Source organism: Mandrillus leucophaeus, unplaced genomic scaffold (assembly GCF_000951045.1).
Source record: "Mandrillus leucophaeus isolate KB7577 unplaced genomic scaffold, Mleu.le_1.0 Scaffold353, whole genome shotgun sequence".
NCBI lineage: Eukaryota > Metazoa > Chordata > Mammalia > Primates > Cercopithecidae > Mandrillus > Mandrillus leucophaeus.
The window spans coordinates 528,433-544,741 of NW_012103732.1; the positions used below are offsets into that span (position 1 = coordinate 528,433).

Genomic DNA, 16,309 nt, shown 5'->3' on the forward strand with positions numbered 1-16,309 from the left:
CGACAGAGTAAGACCCCATCTCAAAAAAATAAAAATAAAAATAAAATTGCTGCAGGTATCTTAGGATCACTTAAAGGTTGTGTTGGGGTAATATTCCGAAGAAAAACAACTATTGACAAATAGCAAGGGAGAAAGAGCTCTGAAATTCACATGGCTATATTCATCTCCATGTCTGTTTTGTTTTGTTTGTTTGTTTGTTTGTTTGAGACAGAGTCTTGCTCTGTCGCCCAGGCTGGAGTGTAGTGACACAATCTCGGCTCACTGTAACCTCAACCTCCTGGGTTCAAGCGATTCTCTTGCCTCAGCCTCCCGAGTAGCTGGAACTATGGGTGCATGCCACCATGCCTGGCAATTTTTTTTTTTTTTGGTATTTTTAGTAGAGACAGGGTTTCACTATGTTAGCAAGGATGGTCTCGATCCCCTGACCTTGTGATCCGCCCGCCTCAGCATCCCAAAGTGCTGATTACAGGCATGAGCCAACGCCCCTGGCCCTCCATGTATTTTTACATATGGCAATATAGTGGTGGTTCTCACCTAACCCTCATCAATTTTTTCTTCTGGTTATATCCTCCCAAAGTCCTCCTCTGTGCCCTTTTCTGGCATCTCTAATTGAAATGCAGCAGAATAATAAAAAGAGAAGAAAAAATTGTGAAGAAGTACCCCTAACGTAGAAAGCAAATTTTCAAACTGATTTTGTTTCAAAGACCCTGATTTGTCCTCAGAGGACTAACCAGTATATTTCCATATGCTTGGGGACGGGAAGTTATTTAACATGTCAGGTACATGCCAGTTTGAAAATGGATTACTCAAATCCAAACTAAGCTTCTTAATCTCACGTCTTGGTCAACAGAGCAGTAGGTAAGAAAATATTTGGGAGAAATAATCAGTTTCAGGAAGTCTTTCTCTGATAATTTTGAGAAGAAAGGGGATGGCAATAAACTGTGGATGGTAGGCAGGACAGATAACAAATTCAGATTGCTCATGGTTTTATAGTCGTGAACATCAAGGCTAACATAATGCCTAAAGTGGGACAGTTTCCTCGAACTGTCTCCAGGACACAGTATCTCATCAATGACTTATTCGCGTATAACATAAAGAATGAGGCCCTTTGAGGCAGACCATTTTGGAAACATACCTTGACTACCAAGTATACCCACCCCCATGCTTGGCCACCTTAACAAATACATACGAGCAGAATTTAAGGAGAGAGAAGAGCTCTAGGAACCTCTTCCAGTTTTGAACGCTGCCCAATTCACAAATCATTCTTTGCTCTAACAAATTCTGTTAAATTTATTTTGTCTGAAGCCATGATTTAAGCTATGGGGACAGAGCAAAGTCTCTATCCCCTTTTTGCTTCTGCTGGTTGGGACAGAGTCAAAACACTGATTATGTCCAGGCTCTGGCACAAGGGCAGGAGTCATGAATGTGAATTTACCAGAAATATAATAAAACAATGTCAGAATTGCTATGCCAATAAGGAGAAGAAAAATTCCCTGTTCCTTCATTAAAGTAGAAGTTCAGCCTTTCAATATTTTAAATCAAAGTCAAGTCTACCTCTTATAACTGGGCTTCTTAACAGTGTTTTCCTTTCTAAACCTTTTATAAATATGGAGATGACAGACATTATAATCCAGATATTAAAGAGTTAACTATGTGCCATCACTTGTTACATACCAATAATGGCGGTACATCCTGTATATCCAAGCTGTAATATTAAGTTTCCAAGTTACAATTGGCAAGAATGACCAAATTAGTATTGGCTTTGTATCCACTTGACCATATTGGAAAAGAAAACTTCCTTTTTGGGCAAATAACCTTGATTAACATTAATAGAGAGTAACATCCAAAAACATTATTTACTGGCCTGGAGAATAAAGGAACACTATGGTTTTCAATCAGGAAGTGTTCAATATTTGCTCAATATTAATTTGATAGATAACCTATCAGAAAATATATTTAAAGGGTAGGGTTGATAAATGAGTTAAATGACACTAGGTAGATTTTCTTTTCTTTTCTTTTCCTCTTTTTTTTTTTTTTTTTTTTTTTTGAGACGGAGTCTCGTTCTATCGCCCAGCTGGAGTGCAGTGGCGCGATTTCAGCTCACTGCAACCTCTGCCTCCCAGGTTCACGCGATTCTCCTGCCTCAGCCTCCCAAGTAGCTGGAATTACAGGCGCACAGCACCACACCCGGCTAATTTTCCATATTTTTAGTAAAGACGGGGTTTCACTATGTTGGCCAGACTGGTCTTGAACTCCTGACCTCACGATCTGCCCACCTCAGCCTCCCAAAGTGCTGGGATTACAGGCGTGAGCCACCCCACCCGTCTGACACTAGGTGGTAGATTTACATGCTGGGAAAAGGAAAAAATTGTATGTTTTTTTTTTTTAAATGGAAATGTATCTTTTATTAATTTAACCAGGAAACAGGATGAAATCTTAATATGTTTACTTCTACTTTCTATTTTTAAAGAATCATTTGCCTTTCATGGCTACAAAAAATTCACTAAAAACTTGTTTGTAAGAAACAATCTAAATTACATTTTCATGGGTACTGGTAATGAAAACAATGGTAGAAAATGGAGGCATAAACTTTAGTACAGAATGCATAGCAGGTTCTAGCCATAACAGCCTCCTTACATATTGACTATTTTGAAACTGCAGAAAATAAGCAGAAAGAAGAACTAAATTTCAGAAAAACACCTGATTAAGTCGATAATATAGAGAAAAATCAAATGATCACTTGATGTTTTCTAAATTTCCATATACCTTTTAGAACCTGGCTATATGACGTTTACAAGTAAGAAACAACTCAATTTCTACTGGATAAAGATGAATATATTATCCAGTTATACTGAGATTTAACACATAAAGAGCAGGTAAAGGAAGGCAAATCTTGTACCCTTTGGAAGGGCAGAAATTTCACATGACCCTTCCGTAGAGAAGTAGGTCATTCTTAACAGTGCAAAGAATGGTATGTCATTCAGTGAAAGAGGATACAGCCTCAAAGAAAACCCATCTCAAAGTGGGGAGATTTGGTTTTACTAGTTTTCCATAGAATCTATGCAAATTAAATAGTTATCTCTTCCTTTTGTTTATGAATCTGAAGGACTGGTTAATCTGGCTTTCCCTGTCCTCCTTGCATGGCTTATGTTACAAAAAAAAAAGATTTTTCTTTCTACTACAGCATGTGTTTTCCCTTCTACACTTGACATGTTCATCAACAAAACAATTGGGATTCACCATTTCCTATAGGGAAAACATCCTAAACAATAGTACCTTTAGTAATAGTTCTATTACTAAAGGGAAAGTATTCATACAAGCTCTATTCCCAGGAACAACTTTTTTAATTGATTTTAAGTGATTTCCCTCTATATTCTTGAATCAAAACTTGGTTAAATCAAAATTTCCCAATATTAAGCAAAGCAGAAGCTCTTCGCTACATCATTATTTAATATTTCAAGGCATATTTCACAGTTTAAAAGCAAGAGAAAAAGAAAGCCCAGTATTGTGGAAATTACCTCATCTGATCCTTTCTTTTCTGCTGGTTTGGAAGGCGATTCACTGGTTTTTTCACTGACATGCTATAAAAAGGTAAAAAATAATGCTTAATAAAGGAAGATGACACAGATGATAGTAACTTTAATCCCCAAAGGTTAAATGCATACCTTTTTTTTTTTTTTTTTTTAAAGGACCACTTGCTGGTAATTCACACTAATGTAGGTGGCTTTCAAAAATCAAGGGATGCTACAGACATTCATTTGGGATCCAGAAGGTCAGTCTGTAATTAACTAGATGCAGAGCTGATGGTGATGCCAAGGCGGCATCTTATCTCCTAAAAATTGCCTCACGAATTTTAAGCTCAAGTTTTCAGCATAGTAGACATCTCATTCATCAAGGAGATGAGATCTCTAAGAACCATGTTTCATCTGAAGCCATACTTAAGGCTCAGTTCAGCAGGGACTCAGGAGTCCTCCAAGGGAATTCCCTAGAGTTCTTCTGCGTATTCACCAATGCAGAAAGATAAAACCTGAAGGACAAAGACCATACCTGCAACTTCTTCTATGTATTATGGCTTTAAGATTTCATTATGTCTATAAACAGAATTATTTTTCTTACTAGGACACTGACGATAAATGCAATTTTTAAAAGTGTTATTTTATTTTTAATTAACACATAACAATGGTACATATTTACGGGGTACAAGGTGATGTTTTGAATGTACATTGGGTAATGATCAAATCAGGGTAATTACTAAATCTATCGCCTCAAATATTCATCATTTCTTTGTGGTGAGGACATTCAAAATCCTAGTTATTTTGAAGCATATAATACATTACTGTTAACTATAGTCACCCTACTGTGCAATAGAACAACAGATCTTATTCCTCGTAACTAACTGTCTTTATACCCATTGATCAAACTCTCCCTAATGCAAATATTTTTACGTGGGGCATAAAAGCTTCAAGCAGCTTACATATTCATTTGTTTTGGCGATAAGGTAAAATAAGCCAAACTTCACTGAAATTGTTTGAGAAATGAAAAAATAGTTATATGTTCCTGAATAGGGGATACAAACAATTATTTCATTTCTGTCACACTGTGGGATGTTCAAGAAAGTGGGAAAAGGGAGCCAAATACGAAAAAACAAAAGCTTACCATTGGATTCAATCCTAATCACCCTCAATTGAATCAAAATATAAGATGCTATTATGTTCCCTAAAGCAGAATAATAACCTGGATATGTAGGTCAGTGAAATTATTTGAATTAAGAAGAATGATAATAATAACAATTTATATTATTATATACAAGGCACTTCCATATAGTCTTATTTGATACAAAAAAAGAAGCTCATGTTGTTTTATAAATGAGAAAACTAAGAATAATAGTGATTTGATGGTGTTTACATGGAAACATAACTGGTAAATGGGAAAAGGTCACAAAACAGCCTTTCTGACTAAAATCTGTTGTTTGCCATTAGAACATGCTAAATGGAATTAGATAATGTTTTCTTTAATCATATCAACAGATATGATACTAAAAATTGCCAAGGAATACCAGAACCTGTGGCTGAACTCCTTTCTTAATAGCGTTTTGTATAAACAACTAGCCATAAGGCACATTCATGAATGCACAATTCTTACCCAGAAGAAACACTCTCATAGATTAGTGATTGGAATCCCACTGAAAAGCAGCCAGGGTGCAATAGCTTGGTGAAACCCTCTACAGGGCTTCTTTTTCCTATACATCCTAGTCAAGGGTTTGTTTATACATAGCTGAGGGCCATCAGTCTTGAATAATTAAATGAATCTTTTAAAAATGAACCATTTTAAAGCCCACTTAGATATCATGGCTATATGGCAATTGATAAATATTAGAATAATTGGTGAGAAAAAATTTGTAAAAGCCAGACTTGAGGGGGAAATATTACTTATCTCTGTTAAAGTAAATAAGGGGGCCATTAGCCTGAGGTAGTCTCTGTCCTCAGATACCTTAGTAAGCACACTGAAACTTAACTTGAAGGCATTTCTTGTAAATGGCTTAAAACAAAACAAAAATGAGCCTCAGCCAATCATAACCAGCCAACCAGCTGACTGGTTGTATAACTACAAACCTCTCATCAGGCCATACCTAAATAAGGCAAATGCCTAGTTGTAGCCAATCAAGTAATTTCTTCGCTTTGCTTCCACATGCAGCTATAAAAGCTTGCTGCTCTTGCTGCTGGAGTGTACTGAGCTCTCTGAACCACTTTTCATTTTCAGTACTGCCCAATTCATAAATCATCCTTTGCTCAAATAAGCTCTGTTAAATTTGCCTAAAAGTTTTCTTTAAACATCTCTAAAAAACTCATTCTACAAAGACAGAGATTACTAAATCTGTCTCCCTCCAGAACTGGCAATTTTAGAACCATGATACCACATTCATAATCTGTAATTCATATTTTTTCAGATTACATAATATAAGTAATAACAATAATAGCCACTGTTTTATTGGGTGTTTACTATTTTGAGTGCCTCATTTACTTGTCAAGAGATTTTACAAATGAAAAAACTTTAAAAGGTGACTTGCTCTTGTCTGGTACAAGGTTCCATGCTCTCCGCAAGATCTCACTCTGCTTTCTGCTCATGTGGCAAATATATATCATAATTTATTACCCCACAGTAAATGCATGTACAGCCTTTTCTCCCTTAAAATAGTAACTTAAAATAACAACTTTAAAATTATGTACTATAAGCATTGTTATTTTTTGACTTCAAAAGAAAAAGTTGCTCACAATAGAAAGCTATTTTAAAATACACAAAAGTATAATGACATAAATAAAAATCACTTATAATAAAAGGCCAACTTTTTTAGAACTTCATGAATTATATTTTTCCAGTTTTTTTTTCTTTTCTTTTCTTTTTTGAGACTGAGTCTCACTCTGTTACCCAGGCTGGAGAGCAGTGGTGCGATCTCGGCCCACTGCAACATCCACCTTCTGAGCTCGAGCTATTCTCGTGCCTCAACCTCCCAAGTAGCTGGGATTACAGGCATGCACCACCATATCTGGCTAATTTTTATATTTTTAGTAGAGATGGGGTTTCGCCCATCTCTGTTGGTCAGGCTGGTCTCGAACTCCTGACGTCAGGTGATTCACCTGCCTCGGCCTCCCAAAGTGTTGGGATTACAGGTGTGAGCCACCGCTCCTGGCCCAGTTCCTATTTTAAGCCCAGCTATTTATCATGAAAAATTTCCAACAGACAGAAAAGTTGAAAGAATAATACAATGAATGCACATATTCCCCCCATTCAGATTTCAACAACGATTAACATTGTTGCCACATTTTGCCGTTTGCATACACACACAGGCATACATACAGACACACACACACACAGGCACAAAGAGAGAGAGAGAGAGGGGGAGGGGGAACAAGAGGGCGCTACATGTTTTTATATACCTGTATTGGAAAGTAAATTACAGATATCCTGAACTTTTAACCCTAAACTTTTCACCACGCATCTCCTTAAATTTGAGAACATTTTCCCAAACAGTATTGGTATATACCCAATACTATTATCACCCTAAGACAATTAACAAGAATTTCCAGTAAATAACAAGTTTATCAATTAACCACTGCCCTGATCATTTCTTGAATATTATTCAATATTCAGCAGTCTGTTAATGATGTAAAGTCAATTGTATCTTTTCTCTGAGAGAGATTCATGAAATAATTGAGTACTTTTCACATAACTGAGAAGACGGAATGAAATATTTGGGAATGACATATGTCGAATTTGATCTGGCTCAGGAATCTGCAGGAGTCTAAACAGCGAAGAGAGAAAACTCTGCTGACTACTACTACATGTAACTGCTGGGTTGAGGAGAGTGAGATGAGCAGGGAACAGGGAAGGAGTGACAGCTGGGGAAAGAGAACTGAACCACAAAACTAATTAGACAATAGAAACTAACACCTCCTAAGCATCTACTCTGTGCTAGGCCCAGCGCCAGGCATCTCCTATGTGGTCTCCTTTGCTCCCCACAGCAGCTCTAGGGAGTACCCACTGTCGCCTTGGTTCATGAATAAAGAAACTGAAGATCTGAACAGCAATGTTCTCCATGGTGATACCACTCAGGATTACGTGGGCCAGAGACTAGGCTACTTTGGATCTAGTTGAAAGCTAACTAGGATCTTAGGATTTTCATCAAAAAAGTCTTTAGAGCATGCCAGTGATCTGAAATCAGAACAAAACAAAAGGCGCGAAAAATAACAAAACACAAAACCTTCCTATTCTAAAATTTGTTTTATAAATGAACAGAACACACAATACTTATGAATTCTGTCCTGTATTGGCAGCTAGAGAGGAGGCCAAAGACAGGAAGAGCAGGACAGGAGGCCATAGAAAAGAATTTCATTGGAAGGACAAGGCCCTAGAAGACAGGAGACTAGATGGGGGCTAAGATGAAGGGGGTATGTGCTCCAGAAGCTCAGAGCCAGGGAAAAAAAATCAGATCTAGGGCTTTGCTGTCTTAACTCAAGAAGGAATAATTTTCCAAACTGTTTTCATCCTCATTTTTATCACGTAGTTGGCAAGTACAACTGTCGTTTGTCCTCATTCTAGGTGACAGCCTCTATACATTTAAAATCTGCCATTGCAAACCCATAAATCTGAAAAAAGTCAATAAGAGCTAACTGCAATAAGGCTCAGAGCCTAAGCTCTCACCCAGCTAAGGGCTTCTGCCAGGGGCGAGGTTCAACTCTGCCGCATTTAGGCACCTGCCCTGTTATTACCCAGATACACACAGAGACATAGACAGCCGAGGGAACATGTCACACAAAATAAGATAAAAATCAAAGAAAGTAGGCCAGGCGCAGTGACTCACGCCTGTAATCCCAACACTTTGGAAGGCCAAGGTGGGCAGATCAGGAAATCAGGAGTCTGAGACCAGCCTGGCCAATATGGTGAAATCCCATGTCTACTAAAAATACAAAAATTAAATTAAGGGGCATGGTGGTGCGCACCTGTAGTCCCAGCTACTCGAGAGACTGAGGCAGGAGAATTACTTGAACCCAGGAGGTGGAGGTTGCAGTGAGCTGAGATCGCACCATTGCACTCCAGCCTGGGTAACAAGAGCAAAACTCCATCACAAACAAAGGAAAAAAAAAAAAATCAAAGAAACTTCTTCACATATAAAAGAAGCAAGAGGACAGAAAAGCAGCCCTTGCCAGCGTTAAGTCTAGCTGTGAAAAGACTATGAAATGCTAGTGTGCTTCTGAAATGCCTTTGCTTTATTATTAGTTTTTTTTTAAAGTATGAGGCTTCTTTTAGGAGGAAAGGAAAACATTCTGAAGTAAAATTGTGCTGATGGTTGTGACCACCCTGTGAATATACTAAAACATATTGTATCATATGCCTTGGTGGGTGACTTATTTGAAAACTTAAAAATTTTCCTTCTTCGATTTGGTGAGAATTTCATTGCGATAGTATTTGCATGTCCAGGGACAGCTGTGGAAAACTTATGGAGCAATAAAAGGTTATCTTGGTGCCTCTGGACTCTCCAAGCTCATGGAACTCAGCTCTCTACCGTCACACACACAGAGAAAGGCTTGTACCAGGGGCTCCCGAGGATCACAAAGCCTTCAGGTTAGCAGTAGGTCCCATCCTTCAGTGCCTGTCACAGGCACCTGGGAAGCTTTTAGAAACATTTGTGTCAGGGCATAGGGATTTAGATTTAGTTTGAATAGAATGCGGCCTGGCCATGGGTACATTTTTCTAAAGTTCCCCAGCTGATTCCAATATACAATCAGGATTGAGAACCACTGGTTTTAGGGGAAGATTTGTGGGCACCATGATAGGAAGTAGAAGTTTCTGCTCCTCAAACCATCCCACTGAGTCGGCACCCATGGGGAGGTTCCTAGGGTCAGGCAGACTGGGGCGGCTCTGGGCTCCTCCTGGGTAAACTCGGATTGCTCAGTGAAGTCGCACAGTGCCCTATGTTCACACCAGTGTTTCCTGTCTAATTCTGAGCTTTGCCCTATTAATGGAGCATTGTGTTTTCATATTTGCATATTAATCTCTATTTTCTCAGTAAAGCAAACAAATTAGCACTCTATTGTACACTCTATTGCTTACTGATTACTTTATAAACCCATACATCTTGCCTTCCTAATCACAGGGTAAATTACATCCTTTTGTTCCTAGATGTGTGGTAGGACCATAACAAATAATTCTTGATTGAAAGATCATGTTTCCACAAGCCCATAAACATTCCCTGAGAAGTACTTTTGCTCTTTTCAGATCAGTAAACTAGACAAAAGAGAAAGAGGCCAAGAAGGTAGCTTGAAAAATTAAGAGACGATGTGCAAATTGGTATTTCCCACAAAAATACCTTATGATATATTTGTATATGTATTCTACTTGCCAAAGCAAAATTATTCAGCAAACAAGCAGAAGGACCAAAGCTTCTGTAAAGCTGGTTTTGCTTCATAACTGTCTCCCTGGGTACAGATCCTAGGAGTGTCCCCCAGGTGGATTCCTCATTCCACTTCTGCTGTATTCAAATTGCAGTGGAACTTTGCTGGCTGCAATTCTCCTGATGGATGGCCTCAAGTTGGGTTTAGCCAACAGCAGGCACTGCCAGGAGACTAGAGGTGGTGGGTGGGTGGTATTCCCTTTGCTCCACCCCCTCCTCCGGTAGCACCTCCTGCAGGATGGGTCAGCTGTGGTTCCAGCTTCCACAAGGTAACCCTTGTCCTCCCTGTATCCCTCTAGACTAGGGGTGGTAGCAGCTTCCTGCAATTTCTAATCTCTGGGTTGCCTCACCCTCCCTTGATGGTTTCCCAGCCTTTTTTGTTGCCTGGGTAAGCAATTCCCCTATGTTTCATTCCCTTTGTTTTAAATACTCAGAGTCATTGCCCTCTGTTAGTTGACTGCAATAGACTCTAATAGGGCAGAAAGAGCACAGATTTGTAAGGCTATGTGACCATGACCTTGGGCAGATAATTTAATTTTTCAGTTTCTTCTTGTAACATAGGGCTAATGGTATCTATCCCAGGGGCTGGCAAATTTATGAAAAGAGTTGACATTAGTGAGGAGCCTGGCTCATTGCCTTGTTAATTTTAAGAATACAGTTAAAATTATTCCACTCCCTTCTTTTTCCCTGGCAGCAATCTAACTGTGGTGAATTAGAAGCCAGTGACTAAAGGTTTGAGGATTTCATTTCCTAAGGCTGTAAACATTAGAACAGAAGAATTTAGTATTTTACTTTCCCTAAAGTACAAAGGAACCTTATCAGGTTCATCTGATAAAGCTTTTGTTTAGTACTTTGTCTATCTCATGACTGTGTATTATATATTATTCTCATATCTTCATATTACACTCAAGGAGATAAACTACATGGGGGTTAAAGAATTCACTTTCCCAACAAACTACAGCAATTTGGTTACAAGGATGAAACTTGTATTTGCAATTCTCATACTTTAAAATATGTTGAAAAAGTGTGTGTGTGTGCTTGTGCTGGCAGCTGTGACAGTTAACAGATAAAACAAGATTGGCACAATGTTGACAATTATTGACACCAATGATTGGTATACGAAGAGGTCATTATACTCTTGTATTTATTTATTTATTTATTTATTTATTTATTTATTTATTTATTTATTTTTTTGAGATGAAGTCTTGCTCTGTCACCCAGGCTGGAGTGCAGTGGCGCGATCTGGGCTCACTATAAACTCCGACTCCCAGGTTCACGCCATTCTTCTGCCTCAGCCTCCCAAGTCGCTGGGATTACAGGTGCCTGCCACCACACCTGGCTAATTTTTTATATTTTTAGTAGGGATGGGGTTTCATCATCTTGGTCAGGCTGGTCTTGAACTACTGGCCTTGCGATCCACCCGCCTCAGCCTCCCAAAGTGCTGGGATTACAGGCGTGAGCCACCGCCCCCGGCCTCATTATACTCTTCTCTTATTTTGTGTACTAATGCTTAATATGTATTAAGGATTAACTGCATAGCTATAATTCTGAAATCCCTATGTTTCATTGAACCCCAAGTGTTCGTTTTTTTTCTAACATTTTAAGATTTTAGCAGACATGACAAGATGCCACCATAAAGGTACAGGCCCTATGTGTCCAGTTTTCAGAGGTGGCATCTACTGCCTGTCATAGATTAGCTCCTGGGATTCACCTGAAGTAAGGCTTGATGAGTTTTCCCTAAGTCAAAGGGGGTATCATGAGAACTTAAATAGTTACTTTGTTGCCACAGCAGTCGTCATGAGAATGAACTTGTAGTTTTATCTATGAGACATGCAAGAGGAGGCCAGGCAGAGAGCACTGCACGATTTTTTTTTGTGTCCACTGCACTCTGCACAAAACTGACACACAGCAGGTGGACAATAAACAACTGTGAACATCTTTGAGCTTTACCAAATTTATTCTTATGTTCTATGAGTTTTTTACAATCAAAACAAATTCCATACATCTTTAGAAAACTATAACTTTAGACCTTTTTCTTCCTGAGTTAACTGACTTGTCCATTTGAGGAGATAACTTACATAAACAGTGTTTATTGGATGGAGCTGTTCTTGCATTTTTCTTAACTGGAAGACATCTGATATACTTTTTCCCCCTTTATGGCGGCTGTAAAGCTTTCTGGGTATGTTTTCATGAAAGGAAAATGAGACAACTTAAAGAACAGAACTTTAGTATCTGTTAATATGATTTTCATCTTTAAAATACCTCAAGGGGGAAAAATGATGGACTACTTAGAGTAGTCTTGTATCTGCTGAGACAATCTGGTCAGAACTAATTACCCACCTATCCATGTGGAATCTCACATGACCAGCCACTGTTCCCACCCCCAGAAGGCTATAGCATTCTTTAAAAGGCACTTGTAGAATATAATTAACTTTCTGGGAAGTGCCAAAACTGATTTTAAAGAAAAATATTATCAGATGCTACTCTTAGTTTTAAAGGCGTATACAAAATGGGGAGCAAACTAATTCAAAGACTGTCAGCTGAAAGAGAAAGGCTGTATTTGACCTCTGTGCTTCCATTACCCTAAAGTCTGAGCCCTTTTTGCAGGCCCTGTTATTTGCCTTCCTTAGTTCTAAAATTCACTGTGAGCAAGTGATCTCTCCTGCCATGGGAGGCTTGCAACACCCTTCCCAGGCTGGTTGCAATGACGGGGCCTCCCAAATGACTGGGCTCCTTGATCATGCTGTCACTAGGTCTATGGATCTAATTAGGCTAAGAAACACCTTTAATTAACATAGCCTAATAGAATCAACTTATGATTCAGAAATGTGATTACTGGTGTGGGCCAAATTAACCTTCGTTCATGCTTGATCGTTACATGGCTCATAAGATGTTCTTCAAATTTAGCTTTTCAAAGTTGTGTGTGTGTGTGTTTACTACAACCACATAATTCTTCAGAAGATAAAGTCAATAGAATTGATGGCATTCAGTGTGGAAATACACATTGTAATGTTTCACTGACTAGTTTTATAGGTGGCATGCTGTTAAACAAATGCATCTTAGACATTCTTTTAATTATTTCATTTTATTCTGCCAAAATCTTGAAAGTTAGATCATTTACAACCTTTTCAGTATTTAAGGATTCCACAAAGATATTTTAATTATAGGATTTATCTGAAGTATTATGAGATATCTGTGTATATACAGACATTTGTGTTTATATCTGTAGATATATACACATATAAATCTGTGTCTATATGTGTATTATACATGCATGTGTATATACAGACATCTGTATTTATATCTGTAGATATATACACACATAAATCTAGTTATCTATATATGTATTATACATGCATGTGTGTATTATATATAAGTATGCACATATATGTACATTGGATTGCATATGCTTGTGTGTGTATGCATATATGTGTGTGTATATATAAATATATGTTATAAACCGGCTCCATGGACCTTTGGGGGATTTATGGGTGGTCTTTTGGAAATCTCTGAACTCCCTGAAGCTATATTGGAAACTGCATTTTGTGTACGTTTGTACGTATTTTGTTGCAAGGGAAAGCAGTCCATAAATCCCATTTGATTCTCAAAATTGTCTGTGACCACCCACCTATCACCAAAGGAAAAAAAGAAAGTTTAGGAGTCCATGGCCTAGCACTATACCGTCCATTACTATAGCCCCTGGCCACTTGTGGCTACTGAACACTCTTGAACTGTGGCAAGTGTGAATTGAGATATGTTAGTGTAAATATACACTGGATTTTGAAGAATTAACATAAAAAAGAATGTAACATATCTCAATGGCTTATACATTGATTACATGATGAAATAATAATATGTGGGATATAATAGGTTAAGTAAAATATATCAATTAGCACAAATTTCACCTGCTTTTTGTTGCGATGTTGTTGTTGTTAAAGTGGCTCCTTGGAAATCTGAAATTGCAGATGTGGTTCATATTATATTTCTATTGAATAGCACTGGTTTGGGAAAAGTTATAGCTTGATCACAGGCATGTAGCTGGTTCTAGGAGGGCTAGCAAAAGGTTTTCATGATAGTACCAAAATTGGATTCTAAGAGAGGTTTTAGCAAAAACATCAGACCATGACTAAACAAAACAGGGTTAAAAACATAGATTTAAACTACTTTCATCCAAGTAATCCAGCAGAGTTTCCTTTAGAGAATCATGAGTCTGGAAGGAGAAGTCTGATGTGAACTCTGAACTATCCCTATCCATATTTGCAGATAATGTACATGGTGCATTTTGATAAGAACCTTAGGCCAATAATGACTCAAAGTAAACGTTTGCTCTTACCACATCAATAAAATGCTACATGTAAAAGTCCAGGAAATGTACTGGAAAACACCCAAGAAGAAATATCTCAAGGGAAATTGGAATTCCCAATTCTTAAAAGTATATGTATATTGTATCTTGATTTTTGAATCTAATTAGTCCTCACCAATACTTATGTAGTGCATATGATTTCTATTTTACAGATGTGAAAGCAGATGGAAAAGGTTGACTTATTTTCATTTAAGAAAAACTCTTTGTTCTCCGCAGTGTACATGGAGGCTTTAAAAAGAACTTGTAGGCCTGGTGCAGTGGCTCATGTCTGTAATCCCAGCATTTTGGGAGGCTGAGGTGGGAGGATTGCTTGAGACCAGGAGTTTTAGACCAGCCTGGGCAACATAGTGAGAGAGACCCTGTACAGTGTATGTGTGTGTGTGCATATGTGTGTATATATATCCTATAAATATACACACATATACACACACTATACATATATACTATATATATAGAAAGGGAGAGTAAAAAATAATCTAAAAAAACCACTACTTTTGGGATATAATTCTGCCTGGCACATAGTAGATGATCAATAAATGTCCATTGTCTGATAAGTAACAGTTTCTTTCTTGATTCTTATACAGGGTTTCTAGCTCTAAAGTGTGTCTGTTTCCAACATCTTTGCTTTTTCCAATACCACATGCTAAGAAAAAGCCATACCTAACTAATTTTTTAATTCTCACCATAAATCCATGAGACATAAACATTTTGGCTCTCACTGTCAACAAAACTGTGTGTGGTTTTGTTTTTTGTTTTTTGTTGTTTTTGGAAAGCAGTCTAATGTTAAATCATGCTTCCTGGTTCCAAAACACTAGAAGTGCCAGCTAGACTGGATATCACACCTAATTGGTAGGACAGACATTCAATGTACCAAACAAATGGAACGTTCTTGTCCCTCATCCAAAGTAATAAAGTGCAGAGCAGTTCGCATTTGTGCGCGCTCTCTCTCTCTCCCTCCCTCTCTCTTTCTCGCTTTCTCTCCCCAACCCCTCCACCGCTCTCTCCAAGGGTCTTGGTCTCAGATCTCAGTTGCTTCTAACTCTTGGTGTTTGGGATTTTCTCCCTGCCTCACATTGCATCTACCTTTCCTTTGCTTCAGGGTTAAAAACGAACCCTAGATCTAAGCTCTTGCGAGCTGCGTCCGAGTTCATTCAGGAATCCACCTTCTAGACAGAATTCCTCCAGCAAAGTTCCATCCCACTTGTGAGCGACAGCAGAGCACAGTGCTTGACACAGGGGCGAGAAAGGTGCATGCGCTGCTCACGCTCGAGCGCGCTCACACATACCACAAGAGGGTGAGTCCCCAGCCTCTCCCGGAGCCTAACCTGAAGGTCTGTGAGGAGGTCGCACCCGGTTCGCACCCGGGCCGCACCCCTTCCACGCCAAACCCCGGACAACGCTTCATCCGCACGCCCAGAAGGGCAAAGCAAACACATTCCCTTCCAACACACTCCCTTCCCAGTCTTGCCCAGGCACAACCGCTCCTATTTACCGTCTTGTACCACCAGCTGGCGAATGCCATGGCAACAACCGGCTAACTCCGATCCGCACGGCGGGGGACCCAGCGAGGGCGCGGGGTGCTGTGTTGGGGGCGCCGGGCTCGCACTCTGCCTGGCCGGGACCTGGCTGGCACTGAACTCGGCACATCCCGCGGCTGCCAGGTGGGCAGAACCCTGGGGGTGGAGCCCAGCGCAGACCCCGCCCCTCCCCGCCCGCCCGATTTGGCTCCTGCCTGGTTAGGGAAGAGGCTCTGCGTCTCCAGGCAGCCACGCCCTGCGGCCCGGCCTTAGCGCGGTAAACTAGATCCCGCTGTCCAGTGAAACCAAGGCACTCACTCGGGGGTCCTGAGTGAACCTCATTCCCCGTTCACCCACGTCTCACCAGCCAACTTTTCTCCACGCGCCCCCACTCCACTCTACCCGGCCAACGCCACGCCCAGCGCACTGGACCCGGCCGGGGAACCGCAGACACCTCCAGCCACCTGCCGGACAGCGGCC

The 16,309-nt window shown here is 39.6% G+C and overlaps 1 protein-coding gene across 3 annotated transcripts in view; it reads right to left on the reverse strand.

The window, feature by feature from the left end:
- CAST (calpastatin) overlaps positions 1–16,309 on the reverse strand; it is a 124,634-nt gene that overhangs the window by 107,765 nt on the left and 560 nt on the right. The window contains exons 1-2 of one of the 3 annotated variants that reach the window (XM_011989416.1): positions 15,805–15,979; positions 3,519–3,581 (exon numbers count right to left, since the gene is read on the reverse strand). In XM_011989416.1, the coding sequence (XP_011844806.1) occupies positions 3,519–3,581; positions 15,805–15,834 (93 nt within the window). In that variant the 5' untranslated portion in view covers positions 15,835–15,979. Of the gene's footprint in view, positions 1–3,518; positions 3,582–15,804; positions 15,980–16,309 lie in introns of those variants that run through there. The other 2 variants (XM_011989415.1, XM_011989418.1) reach the window with 2 other exon arrangements.